We start from the raw sequence: 24,246 nt of genomic DNA, 5'->3' as shown, positions 1-24,246 counted from the left end.
GAAAAAAATTTGGTATATGATTAAAAAAGTTACACATTGGGTCTTTATATTAATTATTATTTTTTTGAAGTATTAAATACTTAATGGAGTACGTATAGATAGTCTTACAGCCTTCCAAGGCGTCATTTTCAATCCTTGGTTATGGTAATAATTAACATATGCACAGTAATGTTCCGGCCATCATGTGGGGTAACAATACATCGTTTAAAGTTAAAATAACAATGTTGAAATTTCGATGCGGATCCAGGAGTTTGAGTTCACCAACAAGGCAACGTTAGGAGTAGGATTTGTAAATAGTGTATGCATTTACCATATATGTAGCCCCCCTTCCAACTATTTGATGGAACTTGTACGAAAAAAAAATGCGTTTAATGATAAGCCTCGCATTTCGACATCTTACGTTGCATGTCTCGTGGTGGCGTGCTCGCCTTTGGGCGCAAGGTCGTGAGTTCAATCTGACCGGGCTAAACCTAAGACAAAAACTAGTGTAATTGCTATTTGAAGATGCAACCACGGCATTTGGGAATAAAAGCAAAGACATTTGAAAGTGTACATTCATTAAACAAGTATTTACCATTTGAAAATTATAACCAATGCATGGTTTATTTATAGATTTTTCAGATGCTTTGAACATGATTATGAAATTCTGTTAATCCTATCAAACTTTTTGAAATGCTATTTTTTTTTCAGTTCTATTCAAGTTTTGTATTCTCGACCAGAACCATGTGGAATTTAACAATGCTTAACATCAACCGCACAAGGTGTTTTCATTCATTTAGAAAATATTTTTAAATGAAATAAAATCCACTATGCATTTAAATCGAAATAATATGTTATTTGAAATGAAAACTTGGTAAAAAAAATATTGCCATGAACATATATTTTCTTGTTTTTTCATATAAATTTATATTCATTCATTTGCTGATCACTCTATTATAGCACATTTATAATCATGAACATAGCATGTCGGATGAACAGGAGTGTACCATACTTCTTCCAATTCCTGCTCAAAAGGGGAACATATTGATAAAGAGTGGCGAAAAATACCAAAGGGACTTTCAAAGTTATAGATATGTAAAGTGGAGCTAATCAGCCACCTGTGCACTATTATGCACGATCGATTACCTGTAAACAGTACCAACCTGTAAAGGTAGTATTTCGAAATATTGACATTTCTAAAGCATTGAATTCCTAATCAATTTCCTTGTTTATTCGTGAAAGATGACGGAAAAAGGTGCACCACCACCGCAGTATAACCCACCACCACCGGGTAAGTAATATTTAATCTTTTTTTAAGACCACCATTATCTCTACAATTGAATTTAACCTCTGGGTCAGTATTAATAGGCTTTAACTAAAGTGGTCATTTAAAATTTTCACCAATGAATGAATTAAAAATGGGACTCAATGTTTATTTTATTTGAAATTTGAAATCAACGGACATAGACTTTATTAATCAAAATAAAGCTCACTGTTTGGAGAATAAACTGTTGGCAATTAGTAATAGATATTTTAATCAGTTTATTTTGAAAAATTAAATCAATCAATACTAAACAAAAAATATTTCTTTTCGTTTCATATATAAAAAAAAAAATCTATTTTTTTTTGCTACAATTATTGACCAACATTCCGCACCCGTTTCTTTACAGTAGAATTTAGTGGAAAATTACTGTGTACCTAAATATTGAAGAAATAAATAGAAATTCAATGTCTATAAATATACACATGTCATCTGGTAGAGTAGTGTTACAATAGGTGTTCTTCCTGGTTTGATCAATATATTAAAGGTATTGTCATGGAGACAACAAAACACTATAATTGCATTAGATGTAGGTATATATAGACAGAGACCTACTAAATAATTATATCCGAAATAGGTCAGTACACAGGTAAGAGAATTATGTGTACACCTGAGATATGCTGATATTGGATTTTTTTAAATGTTTACAAACTACACATGAACTATTCACTATTGAAATTCAAAAAAGGTATCCTTTCAACCAGCCCATGTTACAGACACAAATGTCTTTAACGGACAATAGGGGGTTATTCGTGTTTCAATCATAATGAACATAATTTGTTCTTGGTGTATCTGACGAGCAGGTTTTTATGTTATCGAGTTATTAAATCTATCCTCTTTCCAGGTTAAACTGTTAAACTTTGTTTTACAAAGATCTCAAAATGAGGTTATTTTGTCGCTTTTTACAGTTTTGCATTAAATGGTAGAAATTTGAAACGCTAAACTAATACGTAAGACACCATATAAAAATAAGAATTCTTAAATAGCGCAACTTTTGAAACGAGCGAGAACAAATTAACAATAAATACAAAAGGTAGATCTTGTAAAAGAATGTGATTAGGGAATTTTGGACTGCCAGTGAAAAATGAGGGTAAATTGGATAGGGACAGAAATTTTGACTTGCAACGGCCCACCTACGTACCTCCTAAAGAGTTGTTGCAAGGGTTCTTACCGTGCAGAGAGTGGCACTCTCTCTACACGAAGCATCGGATTTAACATCCCCATTCTGACCGGACGTGACTATGTGCTTGTACATCCCGCACAGCTAAAGGGACGCCCCACTTTGACTAGGATTTTACTGACGGTCGGAAGTAGACCTAAGTGACCATATTTCTACTCCCCAGTCACCCTTGGGGGTCAAATAGTTTATCTTACGATCGAACTATCAGGCGGACGAACATTTTCATCTTTACATAACAGATGAGAGAAAAGTTATTTCGAAGAATTGTTGACAGAAATTTGCAGATTTGGCAAAGGAAAATTACTGTCATATATTATGCTGAAAGCCATTCATTCATTATCTACGTAGTAATAGTATCTGGTCAAAATTTAAAGAATGAAATGCAATGTAATGCTAGATCTTTTTTTCAACAGTAAAATATAATTATGAAGATCGATATCATTTCTAATAGGTAAAAGTCTGAACTAACGCTAAAGCAAGAAATAAGATAATTATAATTTGGTAATCAATCATTCAGCAACCATTCAGTTTATAAAACCCGAGAATTAAGTAACCTAAGGTCTTCCTTTGAAAAAAATGTGTGTTTGTCAGTTGCATCCGATTTTCAAAGTAAACAAAGGGATTGTTTTTAAGTAATTTGGTGGTGTAAAGAGGGAGATGATTTTCTGACATTTTACGTCAAAGCGTTCCTTTGTCATGTTTTTCAACCAGTATATATTTTGTCTTGAAAGCACTATGATGTGAACAAATGAACAAAACAGTATTTTAGTTAGAAATATTGAGCCACAGGCTAAAATGATTCGGCTCCTTTGTACAGAATGTTTCTAGTTCCTAAAAACAGCCTCCAAGTACTTAATATATGGAGAATTAATTCATTTTTACTACATATTTCACCCGAGTATTGTATTTTTGCACAGCCTTTCTTTTTAAGAAAAGATCTGTATGTTTGCCTTATTTCACGGTTCAAATCTAAACTAGCAAGTATTTAAAATTTACTGATAAAAAATGATTTATGATTTGGTACTTGAGACTTACAACAGGTTCTATAATGTACTGACTTTAAGTCACATCCGTTACCCCCAATGAAGTTGAACATTTCGTAGCACACATTTTAATGGCAACATACATTGTTTATTGTGTTTTAATCTCTGGAGTTTCAACTATAAAATGTAACAAAAAAATAACTTCTGATGTCACGATCGGTTAATTTTTTTACAGCATACCCTGGTCAATATAACCAGCAGCCAGGCGGTTACCCTGCGCAACCACAGCCACAGTATGGGTATGGCGGACAACAATCCAGTGCTACTGTTGTTGTTACTGGCCAGCCAACAGTTTTGGTACAACAGTTCAGAGAGGCACCTGTTCGTACCCAATGTCCAAGCTGCAGAGCAGACATCTTGACCGCAACTCACTATGAAACGGGAACCATGACTTGGGTTGTTGCTGGAGTATTGTGTTTTGTCGGGTAGATACTGTTTTCTTTTGATTTTATGCAACCTTGTAACAACGAATTTTGGTTGAAACACTAGTTTTTATACGAAAATATTCTGACAACATTTCATCGTTTTAAAAATGTGTCAAATAATTTACAACGAAAATGTTAATATATAGTGAATAGTGCTTCATCCAAAATTCACAGTGTGTAATGCTTAAAGTTAATTATATTGCGATTTCCCGTAGTATTTGCTTCACGTACACAATCAGAATCACTGCACTGTTCATGAAGAGTATCAACAAACCAAAATTAGAGATTTTGAAATAATTTTACATTAATCCATTAAATCAAAATTCAAACATTGCAAGACTCTGACACTGAAGACAATTTTGGTCAATTATTGAAAATTTTGCATCGAAAGACATCTGAACCCATTGAATTGACTTGTATCTAAAAGTCTAAACATATTTTTACTACCTTTAAAGCTTCATTTTTGGTTAAAATGTCTCTGCAAAACAAACTCTATCAAAATTAAAGTTTTGTTCTTTTTTTTTTTTTTTATCTTTAAGTTACAATTTACTAACATTTTAAATCAATATCTATCTTTTTTACAAAAAGTTCCTCAATTACCAAGCAAATTATATCACATGTGATACTAATAGATTCATTTCACATCTGTATCTACAAAATTGACATTGGTCAACACAGATAATATCTAGAGATTCATCTCAATGATATTTTTATACTGTCATTTGTAAATGCATTTTTAATTTTTGAAAGTCTTTTTTTCATAAGTTGGAAAGCTTTAAAAAAGGACTATCGTTTTTTTTCTCGATTACGCAGTGCAAATGATCAAAAGAGTTAAAACGAGCAATCTCGTTTGAATTGTTTGACATTTGTCATGTCGACGGTATGTGTTTTTTCTCATTGTTGAAGGTTGTACGGTGGCCTAAAGTTGCTAACTACCACTTCATTTTAACTCTGGTGGATAGTTATCTCATTAGCAATCATATCACATCTCCTCATTTTTATAACATTTAACTTAGTCTTAGTACTAATGACGCCTTTACCAAATCATTTGCACTGTAACAAAAATCGCAACTTCTTCCCAAGTCTCGTTTCAAATGATTTTCGTTTTCGTGGAATGATCGGAATCTTATCAAAACAATCATGGTATATGCTGAAGCTCACACAAGATCATATGGCTAAATATAGTAGTGAAGCGACACAGAATTACAGATATAAAGACTAAACATGTTGTATGTAAGTAATTAATGATATTTACAATATTCTAGTTTTCAATGATTTACTCTTGCATCATTTTATTTTAAGATATCAGAAGATAGGAACATGTTTTTTATCTTGATTTCACAGTTGTTACTTATGAAAGATTTTTTTTACTAATTTGGTTTGAACATTTACTACACTGTTAGCCGTGGACAGTTTAAACTGTACAATTCTATTCAGGCTATTAAGGTTATCCGGACAAATTATTCTCGTCATTCATAATGTATTCCTTAAAACATGTGCAAATCACTATTTTCTTTATGTTAATCACATATTCCCAACATTACATCACTCTAAGTGCTGTTTACAGCCAAGTAAGGTAATCTGACGTGGCAGACATATTTAATAACATGAAATATTTGGCATATATCTACATCTTATTTTGGAAAACGCTTTGTAAACCAAAGTTTTCCATTGGCAACATATTTATCCTTAAAACATTACGACACTGGGATTAAAGCATCATGCACAATAACATTTTATGTGCTTTATTTCCATTAAATCATTATGACATGTATCAACATTTTGAATTCACATTTGTCTATTGTTGAAGACAGTATGTTGACTTCTAGTTAGTATTTTTTTAGCTCACCTGGCCCAAAGGGCCAAGTGAGCTTTTCTCATCACTTGGCGTCCGTCGTCCGTCGTCCGTCGCTTACTTTTACAAAAATCTTCTCCTCTGAAACTACTAAATCGAAGTTAACCAAACTTGGCCACAATCATCATTGGGGTATCTCGTTTAAAAAATGTGTCCGACGACCCAGCCCGCCAACCAAGATGGCCGCCATGGCTAAAATAGAACATAGGGTAAAATGTAGATTTTGGCTAATATCTCTGAAACCAAAGCATTTAGAGCAAATCTGACATGGAGTAAAATTGTTCATCAGGTCAAGATCTATCTGCCCTGAAATTTTCAGACAAACCAGACAACCCGTTGTTGGTTGCTGCCCCTGAATTGGTAATTTTCAGAAAATTTAGCAGTTTTTGGTTATTATCTTCAATATTATTATAGATAGAGATAAACTGTAAACAGCAATAATGTACAGCAAAGATAGAGATAAACTGTAAACAGCAATAATGTACAGCAAAGATAGAGATAAACTGTAAACAGCAATAATGTACAGCAAAGTAAGATCTAAAAATAAGTCAACATGACCAAAATGGTCAATTGACCCCTTAAGGAGTTATTGCCCTTGATAGTCAATTTTTAACAATTTTTCGTAAATTTTTGTAATCTTTTACAAAAATCTTCTCCCCTGAAACTACTGGGCCAAATAGAATCAAACTTGGCCACAATCATCATTGAGGTATCTAGTTTAAAAAAAGTGTTCGATGATCCCGCCCGCCGACCAAGATGGCCGACATTGATAAAAATAGAACATAAGGGTAAAATGTAGATTTTGTCTAATATCTCTGAAACCAAAGCATTTAGAGTAAATCTGACATCGGGTAAAATTGTTCATCAGGTCAAGTTCTATCTGCCCTAATTTTTTCAGACGAATCAGACAACCCGTTGTTTGGTTGATGCCCCTGAATTGGTAATTTTAAGGAAATTTTGCAGTTTTTGGTAATTATCTTGAATATTATTATAGATAAAGATAAACTGTAAACAGCAGTAATGTTTAGCAAAGTAAGATCTACAAATAAGTCAACATGACCAAAATTGTCAATTGACCCCTTAAGGATTTATTGCCCTTTATAGTCAATTTTTAAAAAAAATTCATAAATTTTTGTAATCTTTTACAAAAATCTTCTCCTCTGAAACTACTGGGCCAAATAAAATCAAACTTGGCCACAATCATCATTAGGGTATTTTGTTTTAAAAAATGTGTCCGATGACCCCGCCTGCCAACAAAGATGGCCGACGTGGCTAAAATTAGGGGTAAAATGCAAGTTAGTCTTTTCTTCTGATAACCGTTATAAATAGAGGAAATCTGAAACGGGTAAAATTGTTCAGGATGTTGAGCTCTACCAATTCTCTATATAAGTCAAAATTGTCAGACGATTTCCTGTAGGAGTTATTGCCCTTTAATGACAAATTTTACCACTTTTTTCGATTTTTGCCTATTATCTTGAAAACTATAATAGATAGAGAGAAACTTTAAATTGCAAAAATGATCTGAAGGACAAGGTCTACAAATAAATCTTATAGTTGAAATCGTCAGTTGACTCCTTATTAGAGTTATTGCCCTTTGATGACCATTTGTACAATTTATTTTGCGTTTTTTGTCAAATATCTTAAAACTTATAATAGATAGAAAGAAACTTAAATTTACAAAAATGATCAGCAAGACAAGATCTACAATTAAGACAAATGGAGGAAATTGTCCGACGACTCCTTGTTGGAATTATTGCCCTTTAATGACGATTTTTTCCATTTTTTTTGCGTTTTGCCTTATATGATAAAAATTATAATAGATTAAATAATCAAAAATGATAAGCAAGACAAGACCTGCTAAAAAGTCAAATTTTGCTGATATAATTAGTAGACTGTTACTCTTTATATGAGTTATTGCCCTTAAATTAGGATTTTTTTACCCTCTTTTGTGTTTGGAGCAAAAGCTAAATAAGATAGAGAGAAACTAAAGAAACTTCAATGATCAGCAATACAAGATAAAAAAAAAAAGAAAAAGATATTTTTGTCATTAATTCTTTTCTCGTCTTCAATGTTGGAGAGTGTCCTTTGTTGAATATGCATATAGACCAAGGTGAGCGACACAGGCTCTTTAGAGCCTCTAGTTCCCATTACGTCATATTGACGTATACCTCTGGCTCTCATAACCTTACATATTTATATATGTACATTATTCAATTTACGATTTTTGAAAGGTAAAATAATAAAATATGTTTTACAGGTTATGGCTTGGATGTTGCTTAATTCCATTCTGTTTTTAACGCATGCAAGGACGTGATCCATACTTGTCCAAGTTGTCAAACACAAGATTGGACGTTTTAATAGGATGAGATGAGAATCGTCACGGATTTGGATGGTTTCGATTTGAAAAGACATTCATATTTGACCAGAGACCCAGATTTTAGAAACATAAACCTTGACTAATTTGAATATAGCAATACATTTTATTGTAATAGTCTCTGACATATCTTATGATCTCGTCAGATTTCTGAGTATTATACATTTGTGCTGATCTCGTCATGTTTCAAATTCTTACTCATCTGTACAAAAATTGTCATGCATCCATGTCTTGCACATTTGTACTAGCCTCGTAATTCTTCACACGTTTGTACTAACCTCGTCATATGCTTCCAAGTCTTACATATTTGTACCAAACTCGTCATACTTTCAAGTCTTACACATTTGTACTAAACTCGTCATACTTTCAAGTCTTACACATTTGTACTAAACTCGTCATACTTTCAAGTCTTACACATTTGTACTAAACTCGTCATACTTTCAAGTCTTACATATTTGTACTAAACTCGTCATACTTTCAAGTCTTACACATTTGTACTAAACTCGTCATACTTTCAAGTCTTACACATTTGTACTAAACTCGTCATACTTTCAAGTCTTACACATTTGTACTAAACTCGTCATGCTTTCAAGTCTGACACATTTGTACTAAACTTGTCATGCTTTCAAGTCTTACACATTTGTGTTAACCTCGTCATGTTCCAAGTCTAATAGATTCGTACTAACCCCTTCACACGTTTTAGGTTTACTAAATCTCTACTAAACTCGATATGCTACTGGTATATGACTTTATTTAAAGCTTCTATCAAAAAGCGATTCAAGATAAATATGTTATGTTAATCCGAATGGGTATCTGTGTATGTTCTTTTTTGTAAAGAGAAACTTCATATCATATAATACGACATGTCCTTCTATGTCTTGGTAAATATTGGAATCATGTTTACTAGTTGTTTTAATTTTAAAGTTGTCGTGTTACGGAACACAAGGATCATTATTATTAAGTTTATACCACATTATTATTTGAAATGTTACTTTACAAACTGTCATCACAATGATGTCAATCTCAGTTTAGTCCGCTTTTTTGAGTGTTTGTTCAAACAGCTTTTGTGAGAATAATACTGCCATTTCAAAAAGCTCAAATTACGGATTCTAACCAAGTATGCAAGAAAAACGGATGTAATTTGAATAAAAGGGGGTGCTTTCTTGGGACAGACGAAAAAGGACAGCATCTACAGGTCAACAAACGGCCTTTTTTTAATGCAAATTCAATTAATTTTATAACGTATAACATGTCAAGCTCTACATCGCGCGAAGTCGAGAGAAGCTGTGAATAAATGTAACAAACATTACCAAAGTAGCCGTCATCACTAAATTCTCAAGACATGAACCCAAAAGATATAATTATAAAAAAATAACCTCTTACGAAATGAGGAATACTTACAGAGTTAAAACCAAAGTTTTTTGACTGCTCAATCCCCCTTTCTTTATCATGTGATTGCCATTGAGACAAATATCCCAGCACCAAAGGCATGCTGACGAGAAACTGAATACCTACTTTTCCAGTGATAGTAAAATGTATATAATATAATGTTTATATTCGTTATATCTTTCATCCACTTTTCCACAATTTTAATATACTGTTTAACTTATTGACATCCTAAAAAAAATCGTGCAGTTGGGAGTTATATACAACAATTAATTAATCAATCAATCTTGGTTTACACTTTGAAGATTATTGTGTGCATGATGTAGCTAACACGTACATTTTAAAATAAATAATCACCTAAAACATACAGGTTGACAATGCTTATATTGTTGGAAGAACAATCACAAGATACTATTATGACCACTAAGGTTGTGTTGTCAAAGAAGTAGAAAACTCATAACATGCAATTTAATTTATTTATTTTCAGAATATGGTTTCTTCTTTGTTGTCTTGGTCTAATTCCTTTCTGTATCAAAAGTATAAAGGATGTCGTCCACACGTGTCCAAATTGTCGCACCACTATCGGTCGTCACAATAGAGGATGAAATTTCGACATTAACCTTAGCACTACAACTTTGTAGAAATGTTTAGTTCTTTCTTTGTATCCAATGCAATATAATGTCTTATATTAATTTGTATAAATGTTTTATATATCTCCTCTGTATACATAGACGGCGGAATGAATGTTATTTAAGTACCACATATTTAACTTTAAATTCACAAGCATATGCTACCTGTTAATTTGCTATTGTATACATCTGGACGATCGTTTTAAAACAATTTACAATTCAAACATATTTTGCCCCAGCTCCCTTACTTGAAGCCTTCTTTCGCCGCCTATGTTTGTATATTGTTGTTTTACAATTTTTTACATTTCTAAGCATCTTCTTCTATATTATATATATATATATATATATATATATATTTTATTTTAAATGTTTGCTTTTATTTGTTGCTCATCTAGCGATTCGAAACCATTCGAATAATAAAATGATAAAATAACAAGCTATATAAAAACTTATGTTTTTTTCTCATGACTTAGTTTTGTTCGGTTAGCATTCCATTTTTTACCAAACTGTTTTGTAATATGATTTTATATTTTATGAAAGAAATTTCATGTATGTTTTGGAAACGAAATATATCGGTATTTCCAAAGTTTAGTTATTTTATTGGATAAGAATAGGAATGAAATAAACTTTCCGTAAAAAATAAGAACATGTCTAATATTCTATAACCTATACTGAATGAATTTCCGGCCCAATGACGTTGAAGTCAGTATCTATTGTGACCACGATGTGCGGCTAACACTGTTCTGCATATTCTTAACAAGGATCGAATCAAATAACCTGTGCCATTAATGTAGCAACACTTGACTGACCAATGATTGAGGTGCGGATGGCATTGGCGACGCGTCGATCAAGTTCGTTCCAAAAAATGTTCTATGAGGTTCAAATCCGTCGACTTGAGGATCGCAAAACGCATAAATGTTGTTCGGAGAGATGAAATACATGATTACCCTTGCTGTCTGTGGTAGGGTATTGTCCTGCTGAAATATCTCCCTCTGTCGGTCAATAATACTGAGCGTGTGTGGCCGCAAAGTATCAATCTCTTTAAAGTTGAGCCGTCAAATTTCGTTGGACACGCACTGTGTTTGTTCTGCAGTTGTAGGATATTGCTGTCCACATCATTACGCTTCCACAGCAAAATATGGCAACTTCCTGAGCACAGACAAGTGGAATCGCTAATTTCAAACCTTGAAACACCACTGTACTTAATATTGCGCTCTTTGCCCATTCTGATTATGAACTCATTCCCAAGTTGCAAACAACGCTCTTAAGTGTTCTAATATCAATAACACTTTATGAAGGTACAAGAAATCTGTTTGACCTTTTTAAAAATCTTAAATTTATTTTACAAATTGGATATTGTGTTCTTTCGAAAGTTCAAGGTTTCCGAAATAAACTGTTTTAAAACAGTTTATCGTGCAACTATTTTGTAAGTAAATGCATGCAACCGTTGAAACAAAAATATAATGGTGGATGTTACATTAGATAATGATTCAACAGCCTTCCAGTTATAAGATTGAGAAGGTTCTGTGTCAACATTTTGTACCCGTGTAGAAAACTGCATTTTTAAAACTCTCTCGCTAATACATTGAAAAAATTTTCAATACTCAAATCATAACTTCGGCTTCACGAATTTACACGACTATTCTTAGTTCGGTGTTTTTTTTTACGATTTCCTGAGGTTCATCGAAATTAAATTATGGAATGGGTAATCCAAAATATAATTTGATATTTATGTCCTTGAAATATATATAGTTGGCATCGATTGCCCTGTATAATTACAAAACATCTCATTAAATGAAATAAGGGGAACATTGCAATAACAACACGTTTTAGTACCCGTGTGTGTCCTGCTCTATTCAGAGAACACTGCTCTCTTTAGATCTTTAACTTACCTAGATTTACTAAATCTGCAAATAAATACCATAGTGTGCAAATAAATGAAACAAGAAAAGCAACTAATTATTCTAATTCACCATGTGCACTAGTTGTTATTTATGTCATTTACATACACAATACTATTTTACACCACCATTACAATATACTCCTGAAGGTGAAAATTGAAGGAACACAAGTTTTCCTTTAAATACTTTACAAATAACATTAAAACCCTGTGGAACGTTTAGCTCGAAATCGACCTTTTGATTTAAATACACTGATTAATCCCTCCTCATGATACGTACTGTTAGTCTTTCAAAATTTTAATAATTAGAATTTTCACATATCAGTAGTAGTGCTCGAACTAAAATACTCTAGAAATTATTGGCAGCTGACCAGAAACTACAAGAAAGAATAAAAAGGGGCTTCAATTATCTTGTATTTCATTCTGATTTATTATAATTTTTCATACGCAAATACATACCCTTCATTTGAACTTTGGTGGATATTTGTCTCATTGGCAATCATTACAACATCTCCTTATGTTTATATCTCTAAGAATTTGGTTTTTAACATAAAAATGTAGTTGTAATCTATTGTTTCGCACATAGTTTGATCGATGTTATATAAAATGCATGGAAATGTTTGGCTTCATGTAGTATTTAATCCAATATAAATAAGAAGATGTGGTATGATTGTCAATTAGACAACTCCCCATCCAAGTCACAATGTATAAAAAGTTAACAATTATAGGTCAAAGTACGACCTTCAATACGGAGCCTTTGCTCACACCGAACAGCAAGCTATAAAGGGCCCCAACATGACTAGTGTAAAACAATTCAAACAGGACCCCATATGAATGAAAATGTGGAAAACGGGAAACGGAAAGAAAACCTGTCTGCATATCTTCCAGTTTGAAAGTTTAAATCGTTCTTGTCTTGGTTTGGTTTTCTCTTTTTGTTGTTGTTGTTGTCTAACTGACTTTTGAATATAGTTGTTTCTTCTATCCCCCAAAAACATTTGTTTTATATATAAGTATATAATCTATTCTGTATTGAAATGCTGTAACTATTTTATATTATAGGGAAAACATTAGCCCTCAAAACACACATTACCAGCACTCGTACAAGAATGACTACACTTTATAAATTTTGCGCGTTTGAAGCGCATTTCTACCCTTCACCAAGAACGCTAAAAGACTAAAATTTTTAATCCAAGGACGTATAAATACGTAGAAGCAATAAGTAATCGGATTTGTTTTTTATATATTAAATACGATTTTTTTTATAATATCTCGTGGGTTATTGAACCATGTAAGTTTCACCCCGTGTATTTGAAGCGACGACAGGAGCAATGTCAAAACTCAATAAAAAAATATTAGGGACATATAGGCATCATTTCACGAATATCATGTTAATTCCTGTAACAGTATTTTAACGTGATTAAAAACGCGTGATGTTACCCACCATTTTCTCCGGAAATGCCTGTACCAAGTCAGGAATATGACTGTAGTGTTTACCGTTCGTTCTGTTGATTGATATAGTTTAACGTTTGATTTTGTCAGGTTTTATAATTCACTTTCATTGACTTCACCCTTTTTGAATTTACCTTGGATTTAGGTATTTTTGTTTATACTTTTTTAACCGATAGGTTCGTGCAATTTCTATACTTATTTCAAATACGACAATTGACCTTATCTAATAAATTCTTATGCGTGTTTACTTTGTTAAGCATCATATTACTTGTGTTTATCTCTTTTCAGGTTGTGGCTAGGTTGCTGTTTGATCCCTTTCTGTATTGATGGTTGCAAAGATGTCGTTCACACCTGTCCATCATGTCGCCACAGCATTGGACGCTTCAACCGAATGTAGTTAAGAGCCCAACAAAGCCATTGTGCCTAGCTCTTTTCTACAAACATGACACTGTTTCAAAATGCCATGTGATCAAAATCGTAGAACATCTCTTTCTCCCTTATTTATAATTTTCAGAGTGTAATGTATGTTATGTCTTGTAAAAAAAAAGATATTCAAACTAATTGTGGTGTCAGATTTCTGGTCATCTAATTTATGTTGTAAAATGACTTATGACACACCTTAAATGAGGTGTAGATAATTGCAGACAATACTACTGCATTACATATTACAATTATAATAATATATGATATTTAGTGTCGATAAAAATCTTCTGTGATTGCATAATGATATTTTTTTTTTCGTTTTTTTGGTTGTTTTTGTTTAGATATGTAGATATATAGATATAATTGTGATATTCCTATTTACCTTTTCATTTAGTACTTCTAATCGTAAAATCAAAAATATTATTTCTTTTTACGGAAAAAAAGTTTCATAATCATTGATTTTATATTTTAATTCAGATTGTTTTGTATCGTTTTAATTTAGTAATAAATTGTGCCATATGCAGTTCATATTTATTGCTTTAATATGCTTTATTCTGCTGTCAGCTGAGGGGCTTTATCATGGAGGCCAAAATAAACCAGGCTTAAAATTGGTATGACAGACGAGCATTTTGTGTACATAACAACTCATCAGTGACTCTCGATTAAAATAAAATGCAAGATAGCCAAATCAGGTACGAAGTTAAAGAGCACTAAGAACCCACAATTCCAAAAGGTTATAAAAATACTGCTAAGATAATCTATGTCTGGTGGTAGAACATCCTCAGTGTTTCGAAAATTAAACAGTTTGTAAACAGTAAATTTTTTAAATTGAAAAAAGTAAAATAACAAAAATACCGAACTCCAAGGGAAATTAAAAACGGAAAGTCCTTTATAAAATGGCAAAAATCAAAAGCTCAAACACATCTAACGAATGGAAAACAACTGTCATATTCCTGACCTGGTACAGACATATCCCTTTGTAGAAAATGGTGGATTTTAAACCTGGTTTTATATCGAGCTAAACCTCTCTCTTGTATGACAGTCGCATAGAATTCCATTATATTGACAACAATGTGTGAGCAAAACAAGCAGACATAATAGGTAAAAACGTCAAAAATGGGGATACAGCAGTCAACATTGTAATATAATTGTAATCATTATAAAACAAATAACTGTTTCAACAAAGAAACACAAAATCGCATATAGACAAAGTACATAAGAAAAAATGAAAGACAAGAACTCAAAATTGACCATAGCACAATAACACAATGGCGGGGTGTATAAGTACCGATCCACGTCATAAGTATATAATCAAATATGGATAAATAGTTAAGGTTAAAAAATATAATGGGTAACTTTAACACGTAATTAAGATGATAAACAACGTCAATACCTAGAATCTATACTTCAAGACCAGCATGTATTATTTGTGAAGTTGATACGGAATATTTATCAACAAGGTCTTGGTACCTTCCAATGAACTTTTTTAGAAACAGAACAAGACGTTCTTTGACATAACCTTGGCTCATCAACTTTCTGCTCAGACACTGGTGACGTTTGAAAGGGTACATTTGCAGTTCTGATGTTTTTAACATTTTACCAGATGCAGTTAAGATATCGCTAGTCTATTTTAAATTCTTGATGAAAGGGAATTTCGAGAAAACAAAGAGGTAACAAGAAATAATCATTGCGGAATTGATGGGCAGATAATGACATGGTAAAAAAAAGTCGGAGATTACCTTGACGTCCAGTGATCCTTACTGTTGTATGAGGCTTCTGAAAGGGGCGTCAGATTAACGAGCGCCTCGTGTTTGAAGAAAGCAACAATCTCTGCACATGAAAAAAAAAACCTTTACAATAACTTATTACAACGGGTGCTTTGAAGTTTTATATTGAATTATAATGCACGTGGTTTAGCTTTCCATGCAATTTTGTAACTGAAATGCAGATACTTCTGCTTTGAATATGAAGATGGTCATTTTTAACTTGTATTCGTCCTGGTTGAAATTGAGAGCAGAAACGAAAATGAAAGCACCACTTTATAAATTTCACGCGTTCGAAGCGTTTTCTTAATGTACTTTCAACAGAAACTCTGAAAGCCGAATATTTGAAAACCAAGGATTTATAAGAACCGAAAAGCTGAAGAGCTATATGACCAAAAAGGACCTTAAAAATAGCCAAATCCATCTTAGGTCAACTTTGCCTAAGGGAGTTGAAAACTTAGTATCTTTATAATTCATAAATTTATAAGTCTCTGCACATGAAAAAAATTAAGTAGAGCACACTATAATTGTAGAATTACTCTAAGATAATTCAATCACTGTTTTATCGTTAACTTTGTTCTATCTCCTTTTTTGAGGGGTCTTACAAGTTTTGAATATAAAATGTTATAATTCATGAACAAATGATCAATTACTAGTGTGATTTTATCATTTGACGTGGTTGTCATGTTTATAATATTGCTAGCACCGGGGCTATTTTACTGGCTAAGGGAATACTAGTATTTGTTAATTCACACTTACTTAGTATACGTTTTTAATCATCTGGTATCCTGCTTCTGTTGCAAGTGAAAGGTTATGTGCAAATAACTATTTACGTCATAGTCCAATATGGGGTCCTCATCGCGGTCCGCGTTAAAATCATGTCGATTTCATTCAAAAACAAATTCAACGGTTGGGATCTAAAAGAAATTCTAATATGACGACCTATTATCGTCAACCAGTATAATCACAATATATCTACCTTTAGCGCAAACGCAGTAATACACATAAACGGCTGTTCCGCGTTACGACCAACTTATTTATACTGCCAGATATTCTCAATTTTCGACATCAAAATCCCCAGTTTACGAAGGCCAAGCTTCAGATACAATATATTTATCTCTAGTCTTCAGCAAAATAACCAATTCAGTCCATTTCAATTTATTTTTCATGGTAAAATTTCATAAAACGAAAATTCCGCGAAATGATATTATTGTCTTGACATGGCAACGAAACAAGGTGACATCACAAACATGTTTCCGTAAACAAAAAATCAAATGTAAATACCAGGCGTTTTAAAGCTTCTTGTACGCCTCAGAACGAATAAAATTACATTGGAAGAAAATTTATAAGTGAAAAATGCGATTAAAAAAAAAATCATTGAATTATATATTATTACTAATATTATCAAAATTGGGTAAAACGGAACAGACAAAACAGTATCGTATGTATAGGGCTTTCACGGTTAACAAAATTACCGAATTTGTCCTATTAGAATCGAAATAATTCATGGCAGCCGTAGATTTGTTTTCATTTAACCATGGGTTGGGCATTTATATTCGATTATTTTACCCTGAGCGTTAGCGAGGGGTAAAATACGAATATAAATGACAAACCATGAATTATTTCTTAAACAATAAGTTTAAGTTTAATGTTAAATTGCAGGATAAAAACAATGTTTCTGAAGCTTGTACAATAACATTTCATATTTTCCTACATTGTACGAATAGTGTATATATAACGAGGAACCCCGTTTGTTCTTCTCATCGAAATAACCGGACAAACAGTTAAAGCAGACACCAAGGGGTGACTGGAAAATGGTCATCGCTTGACCCACTCATGCGGTGCTGAAGACGGGAGTCCATTTGGATGTGTGGGATGCAAAAATACGCAGCTACATCTAATCGGAATTGGAATTTTCAATTGGCTGTCTCGTATAGGGGGTTGCCATGATCTCAGTACGTTAACAAACCCTTACAATGATTCATTTAGACTCATTTCATTTATGACTTTTGACGTGACTTAGTATTCATGCATCCGCCATCGGGTTTTTGACTTTTTAACTTTGGGCTTTCCTGGTGCGATTCGGGCACACAAAGGATTTTTTTTCTGTTTTGTTTACCCTTGTATTTATATATACTTAATTTTTACTTAATCGAGAAAGTGTATACTATATACGGTATGTACTTTCAACGACAAAAACTTTTTTGTTGACGTCATTGTCAAATTTACTATCTACTACACTTACTTGTTGGCGTCTTTGTTAGATTAATTTGTATATGAAAATAAGGAGATGAGGTATGATTGCCAATGAGACAACTATCCACCAAAGTTCAAATAAAGTATGTTTGTTTGAATTTTTTAGTTAGTTGTGTTGTATGTCGGTATTTTTTTCACAGATTTGGCTGCTGGATCCCAATAATTGTCACATTAACCTATTATATCTGTTTTTGGTTGCTCAACCAATTTTGTCGATATAACGAATCTATAAACAACTGTCATACAAGTGGGATGTTTAGCTAGCTATAAAACCAGATTTAACCCACCATTTTCTTCGGAAAATGCCTGTACCATGTCAGGAATATGGCAGTTGTTTTTCACTTGTTCCGTTGATTGAAAGTGTTTATGTTAGTTTTTTGGACTTCACTATTTTGAATTTGCCTTGGAGTTCGGTACATGGACTTTCTCCATCCGACAGTAAAACCAATATAAGCAAGCGTCAAATTGGCTATAAAGGATGCATTACGTCAAATTAGACTTAATTTCTTCCCTTGTTCAACATACCCTTTTTTGTAATTTTGTACGTCAGACGCGCGTTTCGTCTACAAAACAACAAAAAAAAACCAACCAATCATTCACTTTTTATGACAAACCATTTAGTTGATTCATTAAATTGTTTTTAAATTTATTTAAAGGCTCTCTATTCAAAATAGAAAACAGATGATATCAAAACTATAAATAGACAATCAAAAAGTCACATGAATGTTATCTGATACTTATGATCACATATCATTATTTGTCAATAAAGGCAATTTTGGTTGTACAGAGGTTTTAAACAATTTTGTGAAATAATGTCGAAGGAACAAACTCCACTCTCACAGAATGGACAGTCCCCTACGATGTATAATGAGCCACCTCCAGGTAATAATAGCTAATCACATTTTGTTTTTAGATGAAGAACTTGCATACGTATGTCTAGTGAATATTTCTCTGTCAGAAACTACAGGAGACGCTATTCATATGTTGAATACCATTTGATTTTCGAGATGATTATTTTGGCTGGTTAGAACTGATTTTTTTCATACCCAAGACAGGATTCGATCTTCCTCCATTTGATTTAAAACTTAAAATTAGCTTCATTTTGAGATCTAGTCTTAATATTTAGATATCAGGCAAGTCTTTTCCCAAAAAGAAATTTTGCTACACGATATCTTTAATAAAGATGTTTTAATAGAATATGTGTAAAATTATTTTTGAATAAGGCCTTGGCCAATAACTTATTTTACTGAAAACCATGTTTAAAGTGGCCTTTTTATGTCAAATACTTCAATTGCAACATGTTTATTACATGCATTTTGAGTTAAATGTGATCGTTTTATTTGCTTTTGAGTCAATAATTCAACTTCATTTGAATACGTATCCATGCTACCTTTGATTAAACATTTGTTTGAAGGTAGCGGCAGGAAGATCGATTTTTACCATTTTTCTCACAAATATCACAACATCGTGGTTGAAAATGAAATGTCGGATAATGAATACAAGATAGTGGTTTTTGACAATGTCTTTCTTTCTTTTAAATTTTTCTGCATTGTACCGTCAGTTCTCCATTTTCAGTGAAACTCCGAATTCCCGGTCACTAAACCGAATCTAAATTGATTATTGCATTGCTCTGCTTTACATATTATTATGATGCCGTTTTTGCTAAAGGCTGATTGTCAGAATTTCAGATGTAACATTCTATCTGTGTTTAATTATTTGTAATATAAGAAAATGTAATTTTCTTTGATTTCAAAATTAAATTGCAATCAGGCTTATTTAAATAATGTATGCTATTTAGTACATATATTCTTTCAGTTCTGACAATAATTATGTAGCAACCTTTTTTGACAGCTTACCCAGGAAATTACAACCAACCTGGTGGATATCCTGCACAGCGAGAATCCACTGGGTATGGAACACAACAATCTAATCCGACCGTTGTTGTCACTGGGCAGCCGACAGTTCTTATACAACAATTCAGAGAGGCACCTGTTCGTACCCATTGTCAAAGCTGTGGAGCAGACATCCTAACGTCAACTCACTATGAAACGGGAACAATGACATGGGTTGTTGCTGGTGTGATGTGTATTATAGGGTATGTTATATTCGGGACAATATTAGTAGTTAATCTATTGTCATTCATTTAAAATTAAGTGTAATCATTGTGGCCAAAAAAGTATTGCTTGCACGTATTGTTGCCTAAAACTCTTGGACGTCAAACAGAGGTCTGACTGGTGGTTGTAATGTTACATCAACAGCTTAGTTCTTATTGAAGTCTTGAAAATTAATAGATCAGGTAAGAGATTGGCTTTGATATCACACACTTAAAAAAAAATCTAACTTGATACGTTCTACGGATAATTTTCATCCTTCTTTAAGGTGTCCAGCCCACAATAGCCCCAAGTCGTAGATTAAACAGATCATTGTTCATATAATAAAAATAGAGAAGTTACTGATGCGAATGAAACAATAGTTTTCATCTGAGGATTTTTCAGCATTGGAATTGCGTATACAATCTGCAGTATATGACCTGAATTGAAAACTTTCTGACATACGGGAATTTGAATTACGATATTTTTACAAGGAATGACGAGTAGTTCAAAAGTTTCTTTTAAAAGAGAGATTTCAGTTCAGTACAATTTGAACATTTAAGGAGTCGGGAATGATTCACTTTTTCTTGTTATCATGCATGCTATTGGTTGGATGCGAACAACCATACAAATACCACTTCACAAGATAAAACATTTCTGCTGGTTTGAAGGGAGTTGATACGTATTCTAATTGCTACAGGAAAGCATGTTTACACGACATTAAGACATTATAATGAAAACGAATTCGTATAGACACTTTAGATGTGTGTGATTATCAACAAGTAACACATTATCTTGTGTGCAAGAATCAAAATTACCCTAGCTTCAACTGGAACAGTTGTTCCAAAATGTACAAGAAATGCAAAAATAAGAACACATAAACTTATAAAGAGAGGCGGAGGATACCAAAGTGATAAACGTATGCTTGCAAAAAGGAACTAAAAAACAAATACATGTATGTATAAACAAAAATACCGAACTCCAAGTTAAATAAAAAAAAAAGGGGGGAAGTCCATAAACCTGACAAAATCGAACGCTCAAATGTATCAACCTACGAAAGTACCTAGCTATTGTAGAACTTGTCTGTATATTGATAGAAACCGATAGATTGGTTCTTTCGATCTCTCATTCTGTTGACGATGAAACACATTTGATGCTGATTTGTGACCATTATGATCAATTGAGGACAAATCTGTTCACTTACATTTTAAAAGCAGCAACTGGTGCACATATTTATACGCTATCAACATCAGCAAAAGTGAAAATTGTATTCACGTTTACTCATGTTACTATTATAAAGTATTCTCAAACTATATTATTTAATGTTTTTGTCATGGACAATCTACATATTTAAGCTTATAAGTTTAATTTATGATGTTTTAAAGTTTAAAATTCTCATTACCCAACTGAGTATTTATGTTGACGGTCCGGCACCAAAGACGTATTTGACTGAAAAAAAATTTAAATTGATATGTATTATACAGGTTGTACTATTTTTTAAGCTATTGATTCATTAATTCCTATATAAATCATAACAATTTGGTTGATTTTTATCAGACTAATGTCAAAAATAAACGTCCCTATATTTATTATTGTGAAGTATTTCCATTCAGTAGAGTTTATAGTTTTGTGATGATCTTAACCGATCAAGATGTCTTCTAATGATAAAGACTCGTCAAATATACCAGGCTTATAATTTGGTACGCCCAAATAGGGTTCAATTCTTTCGTTCAATTAAATGAAAATGATGATATATGGCAACATATATTAAGATCCAAACAATATAAAATAAAATTGAGAATGGAAATGGGGCATGTGTCAAAGAGACAACAACCCGACCAAAGAGCAGAAATCAACCCAATGCCACCAATAGGTCTTCAAAACAGCAAGAAAATCCCTCCCGCTGAGGCGGGCTTCAGCTGGCCCCTTAACAAAATGTGTTCTAGTTCAGTGAAAATGGACGTCGCACTAAACTCCGAAACATATAAATGTACTAAAATAAAAATAAAAAACATACAAGACTATCAAAGGCCAGAGGCTCCTGACTTGGGACAGGCGCATAAATGCGGCGGGGTTAAACATGTTTTAGGAGATCTCAACCCTCCCCCTATACCATCAGACAATGTTGAATAAACAAACACACAGCAATACGCACAGTAAAGGTAAGAAAACTCAGTTTAAAAGAATTCCAATTCCGATGTCAGAATAGGCAACTAAAGAAACTAAGCAAAATGACAATGATACATAAATTAACAAAGGACTACTAGCGGTTACTGACATGCCAGCTCCAGACCTCAATTAAACTGATTGAAAGAGTATGTCTTCATCATATGAAAATCAAGCACAATCACTCCCGTTAGGTGTTTAGTATCATACCATCACAAAATATACGAGAAGAACATAACCCGTATCATAACACGCATTTTCCCTGTCATAGAGTGGGTCATTGATTGAAGCATATTTTAAATAATAAATACAGAAATAAGACATAAATGTGGAAAAAATCGTTTTTGAAACTGATTGTAGTGTCACTTGTTTGTCAATTAAAAAAATAAATACGCGCTTTTGTGGATTTACCTTTGTCAGGTATGCTCAAACCTTAACATTTGAAAGCTAGACATGCGTAAATACGTTAAAACTTTAGGAACTATATGATAAAAAGGAGGACCTAAACATAATAGCCAAATTCTTCTAAGATAATTCGACTGAGGGAATCCTTCCGAAAAAAAAACAAGAGATATCACTCCAGGTTTTAATAGGGGTTCATATTGTTGATAGCTTTAATTCATGTTGGCATGTTCATAAATTTATTGTTGGTACTTACTATTTTAAACTTTTCTCTGTTGATGTATTTCATTCAGTTTTTCTACACCCCCGTTAATTCAGAGAACAGTAAAGTCGAAAACCAATATCTGTTTTGTCTTACTTATATGTTTGAATTGGATCACGAGATGTATGTTTAACCTTCATAAACAAGAACTTAGAAATGCTTATTACGTTTTATTTCATATATTTAATTATTGCTTTAAATCAGGTTATTATGTTTACTCTGTTATTCCAGGTTATGGATTGGGTGTTGTTTAATCCCTTTCATCCTGGATGCCTGCAAAGACGTAATCCATACTTGTCCTAGCTGTCATAAAATGGTTGGCCGCTACAACAGGATGAACTGAGATGCGGAATGATTTAATGTTTCAACTATAATGATAGGACTAACACATAGAAAAATATTTAAAAATAAAATACTGGACATTCAGCCTTTACTACTTACACTAGTAAATATCTTTTATAAGTAATGGTTTTCTGCAGGTAGATGTTAAAACTACTTGTTTTCTTGCATCATATTCTTTCTTATTCTTTTTTCTAGAAATTCTTTTTTTCCAAATTACATTTAACATTGAGTTGAATAAACGAAGGTTGGTCTCTCTCTCCTTATAATGTATTTAGTAAATCTTATATTACAAGTTGTACATTTAAAATATTTATGTGTACTAATTCAACTATCAAATTTATATGACAGTATTTCCGTCCAAAAACATGGAATGGAGTTGTGACCACTGGTTATATATTGCTATAGATGAGAAGGTAGTTGCCAAACCAACGCATACACATTTACAACTAAAACATCCTACACAACCAGCTTCGCTCCATTATTATGAGTGATTATCGGTTTGCCTTACAACATGCAATCGTGAAAACACCGTTGATTTTGAAGCTTGATGTACATTTTTGAAGCACCAAATTAATAAAGAGTTATTTTTCATTTTGTAGCTTTGGGTCGATACCGCTGCTGGTGATTCTTAGTCCCTAAGGATATCATCAGATCAGTAGTCAGTGCTTCAGTACTGGCATCATTTATTAAATCATGTTTCTAAAATTCTCCATTTATAAATTAAGAAAATATTAGGAAAGTAAGGTTCCAGCCTCATCAGGCAAAGTTGAAAATTCATAAATCCTGAGGCGCAGCCGAAGGGTCTAGCCATTTTCAAAACCGATGTAAAGTTCCGTACACCTCTGATTGCACCAAGATAACGAATTTATTTATTATGAAGCGTTCCTTTACTAATTTTAAGACCGGGGAATAAGATTGAAAAATTCTTATTAAGAACTTCCACTGCATATTTTGTCAACATCGATGTTGCTGCGCATTTTCAAATATTACTCTGTTTTATT

At 32.7% G+C, this 24,246-nt stretch overlaps 2 protein-coding genes across 2 annotated transcripts; both read left to right on the top strand.

Moving 5' to 3' along the window:
- Positions 1 to 1,124: 1,124 nt before the first annotated feature.
- Positions 1,125 to 14,492, top strand: LOC127738231 (LITAF domain-containing protein-like). The gene is made up of 3 exons (XM_052249406.1): positions 1,125 to 1,270; positions 3,699 to 3,948; positions 13,830 to 14,492. The coding sequence occupies exons 1-3, from the start codon at positions 1,222 to 1,224 to the stop codon at positions 13,936 to 13,938; spliced, it is 408 nt and encodes a 135-aa protein (XP_052105366.1). The 5' UTR covers positions 1,125 to 1,221; the 3' UTR covers positions 13,939 to 14,492.
- A 4,227-nt stretch (positions 14,493 to 18,719) lies between these two features.
- Positions 18,720 to 23,330, top strand: LOC127738224 (LITAF domain-containing protein-like). Its single transcript, XM_052249401.1, has 3 exons — positions 18,720 to 18,865; positions 19,835 to 20,078; positions 23,135 to 23,330. Exons 1-3 carry the CDS (start codon positions 18,796 to 18,798, stop codon positions 23,244 to 23,246), a joined length of 426 nt encoding a protein of 141 aa, XP_052105361.1. The 5' UTR covers positions 18,720 to 18,795; the 3' UTR covers positions 23,247 to 23,330.
- The last annotated feature ends 916 nt before the right edge of the window (positions 23,331 to 24,246 follow it).

The sequence above is a fragment of the Mytilus californianus genome, unplaced genomic scaffold (assembly GCF_021869535.1).
Source record: "Mytilus californianus isolate M0D057914Y unplaced genomic scaffold, xbMytCali1.0.p SCAF_4, whole genome shotgun sequence".
NCBI classification, from domain to species: domain Eukaryota; kingdom Metazoa; phylum Mollusca; class Bivalvia; order Mytilida; family Mytilidae; genus Mytilus; species Mytilus californianus.
This window is presented reverse-complemented; position numbering and strand designations above follow the sequence as displayed.

Bases quoted from the DNA above. Each gene is read 5' to 3' on its own strand.
- LOC127738231 (XM_052249406.1), top strand. From the start codon at position 1,222: ATGACGGAAAAAGGTGCACCACCACCGCAGTATAACCCACCACCACCG. The intron at 1,271-3,698 runs GTAAGTAATATT...ATTTTTTTACAG, and splicing joins GTATAACCCACCACCACCGG to CATACCCTGGTCAATATAAC. The intron at 3,949-13,829 runs GTAGATACTGTT...ATCTCTTTTCAG, and splicing joins GGAGTATTGTGTTTTGTCGG to GTTGTGGCTAGGTTGCTGTT.
- LOC127738224 (XM_052249401.1), top strand. From the start codon at position 18,796: ATGTCGAAGGAACAAACTCCACTCTCACAGAATGGACAGTCCCCTACG. The intron at 18,866-19,834 runs GTAATAATAGCT...CTTTTTTGACAG, and splicing joins GTATAATGAGCCACCTCCAG to CTTACCCAGGAAATTACAAC. The intron at 20,079-23,134 runs GTATGTTATATT...CTGTTATTCCAG, and splicing joins GGTGTGATGTGTATTATAGG to GTTATGGATTGGGTGTTGTT.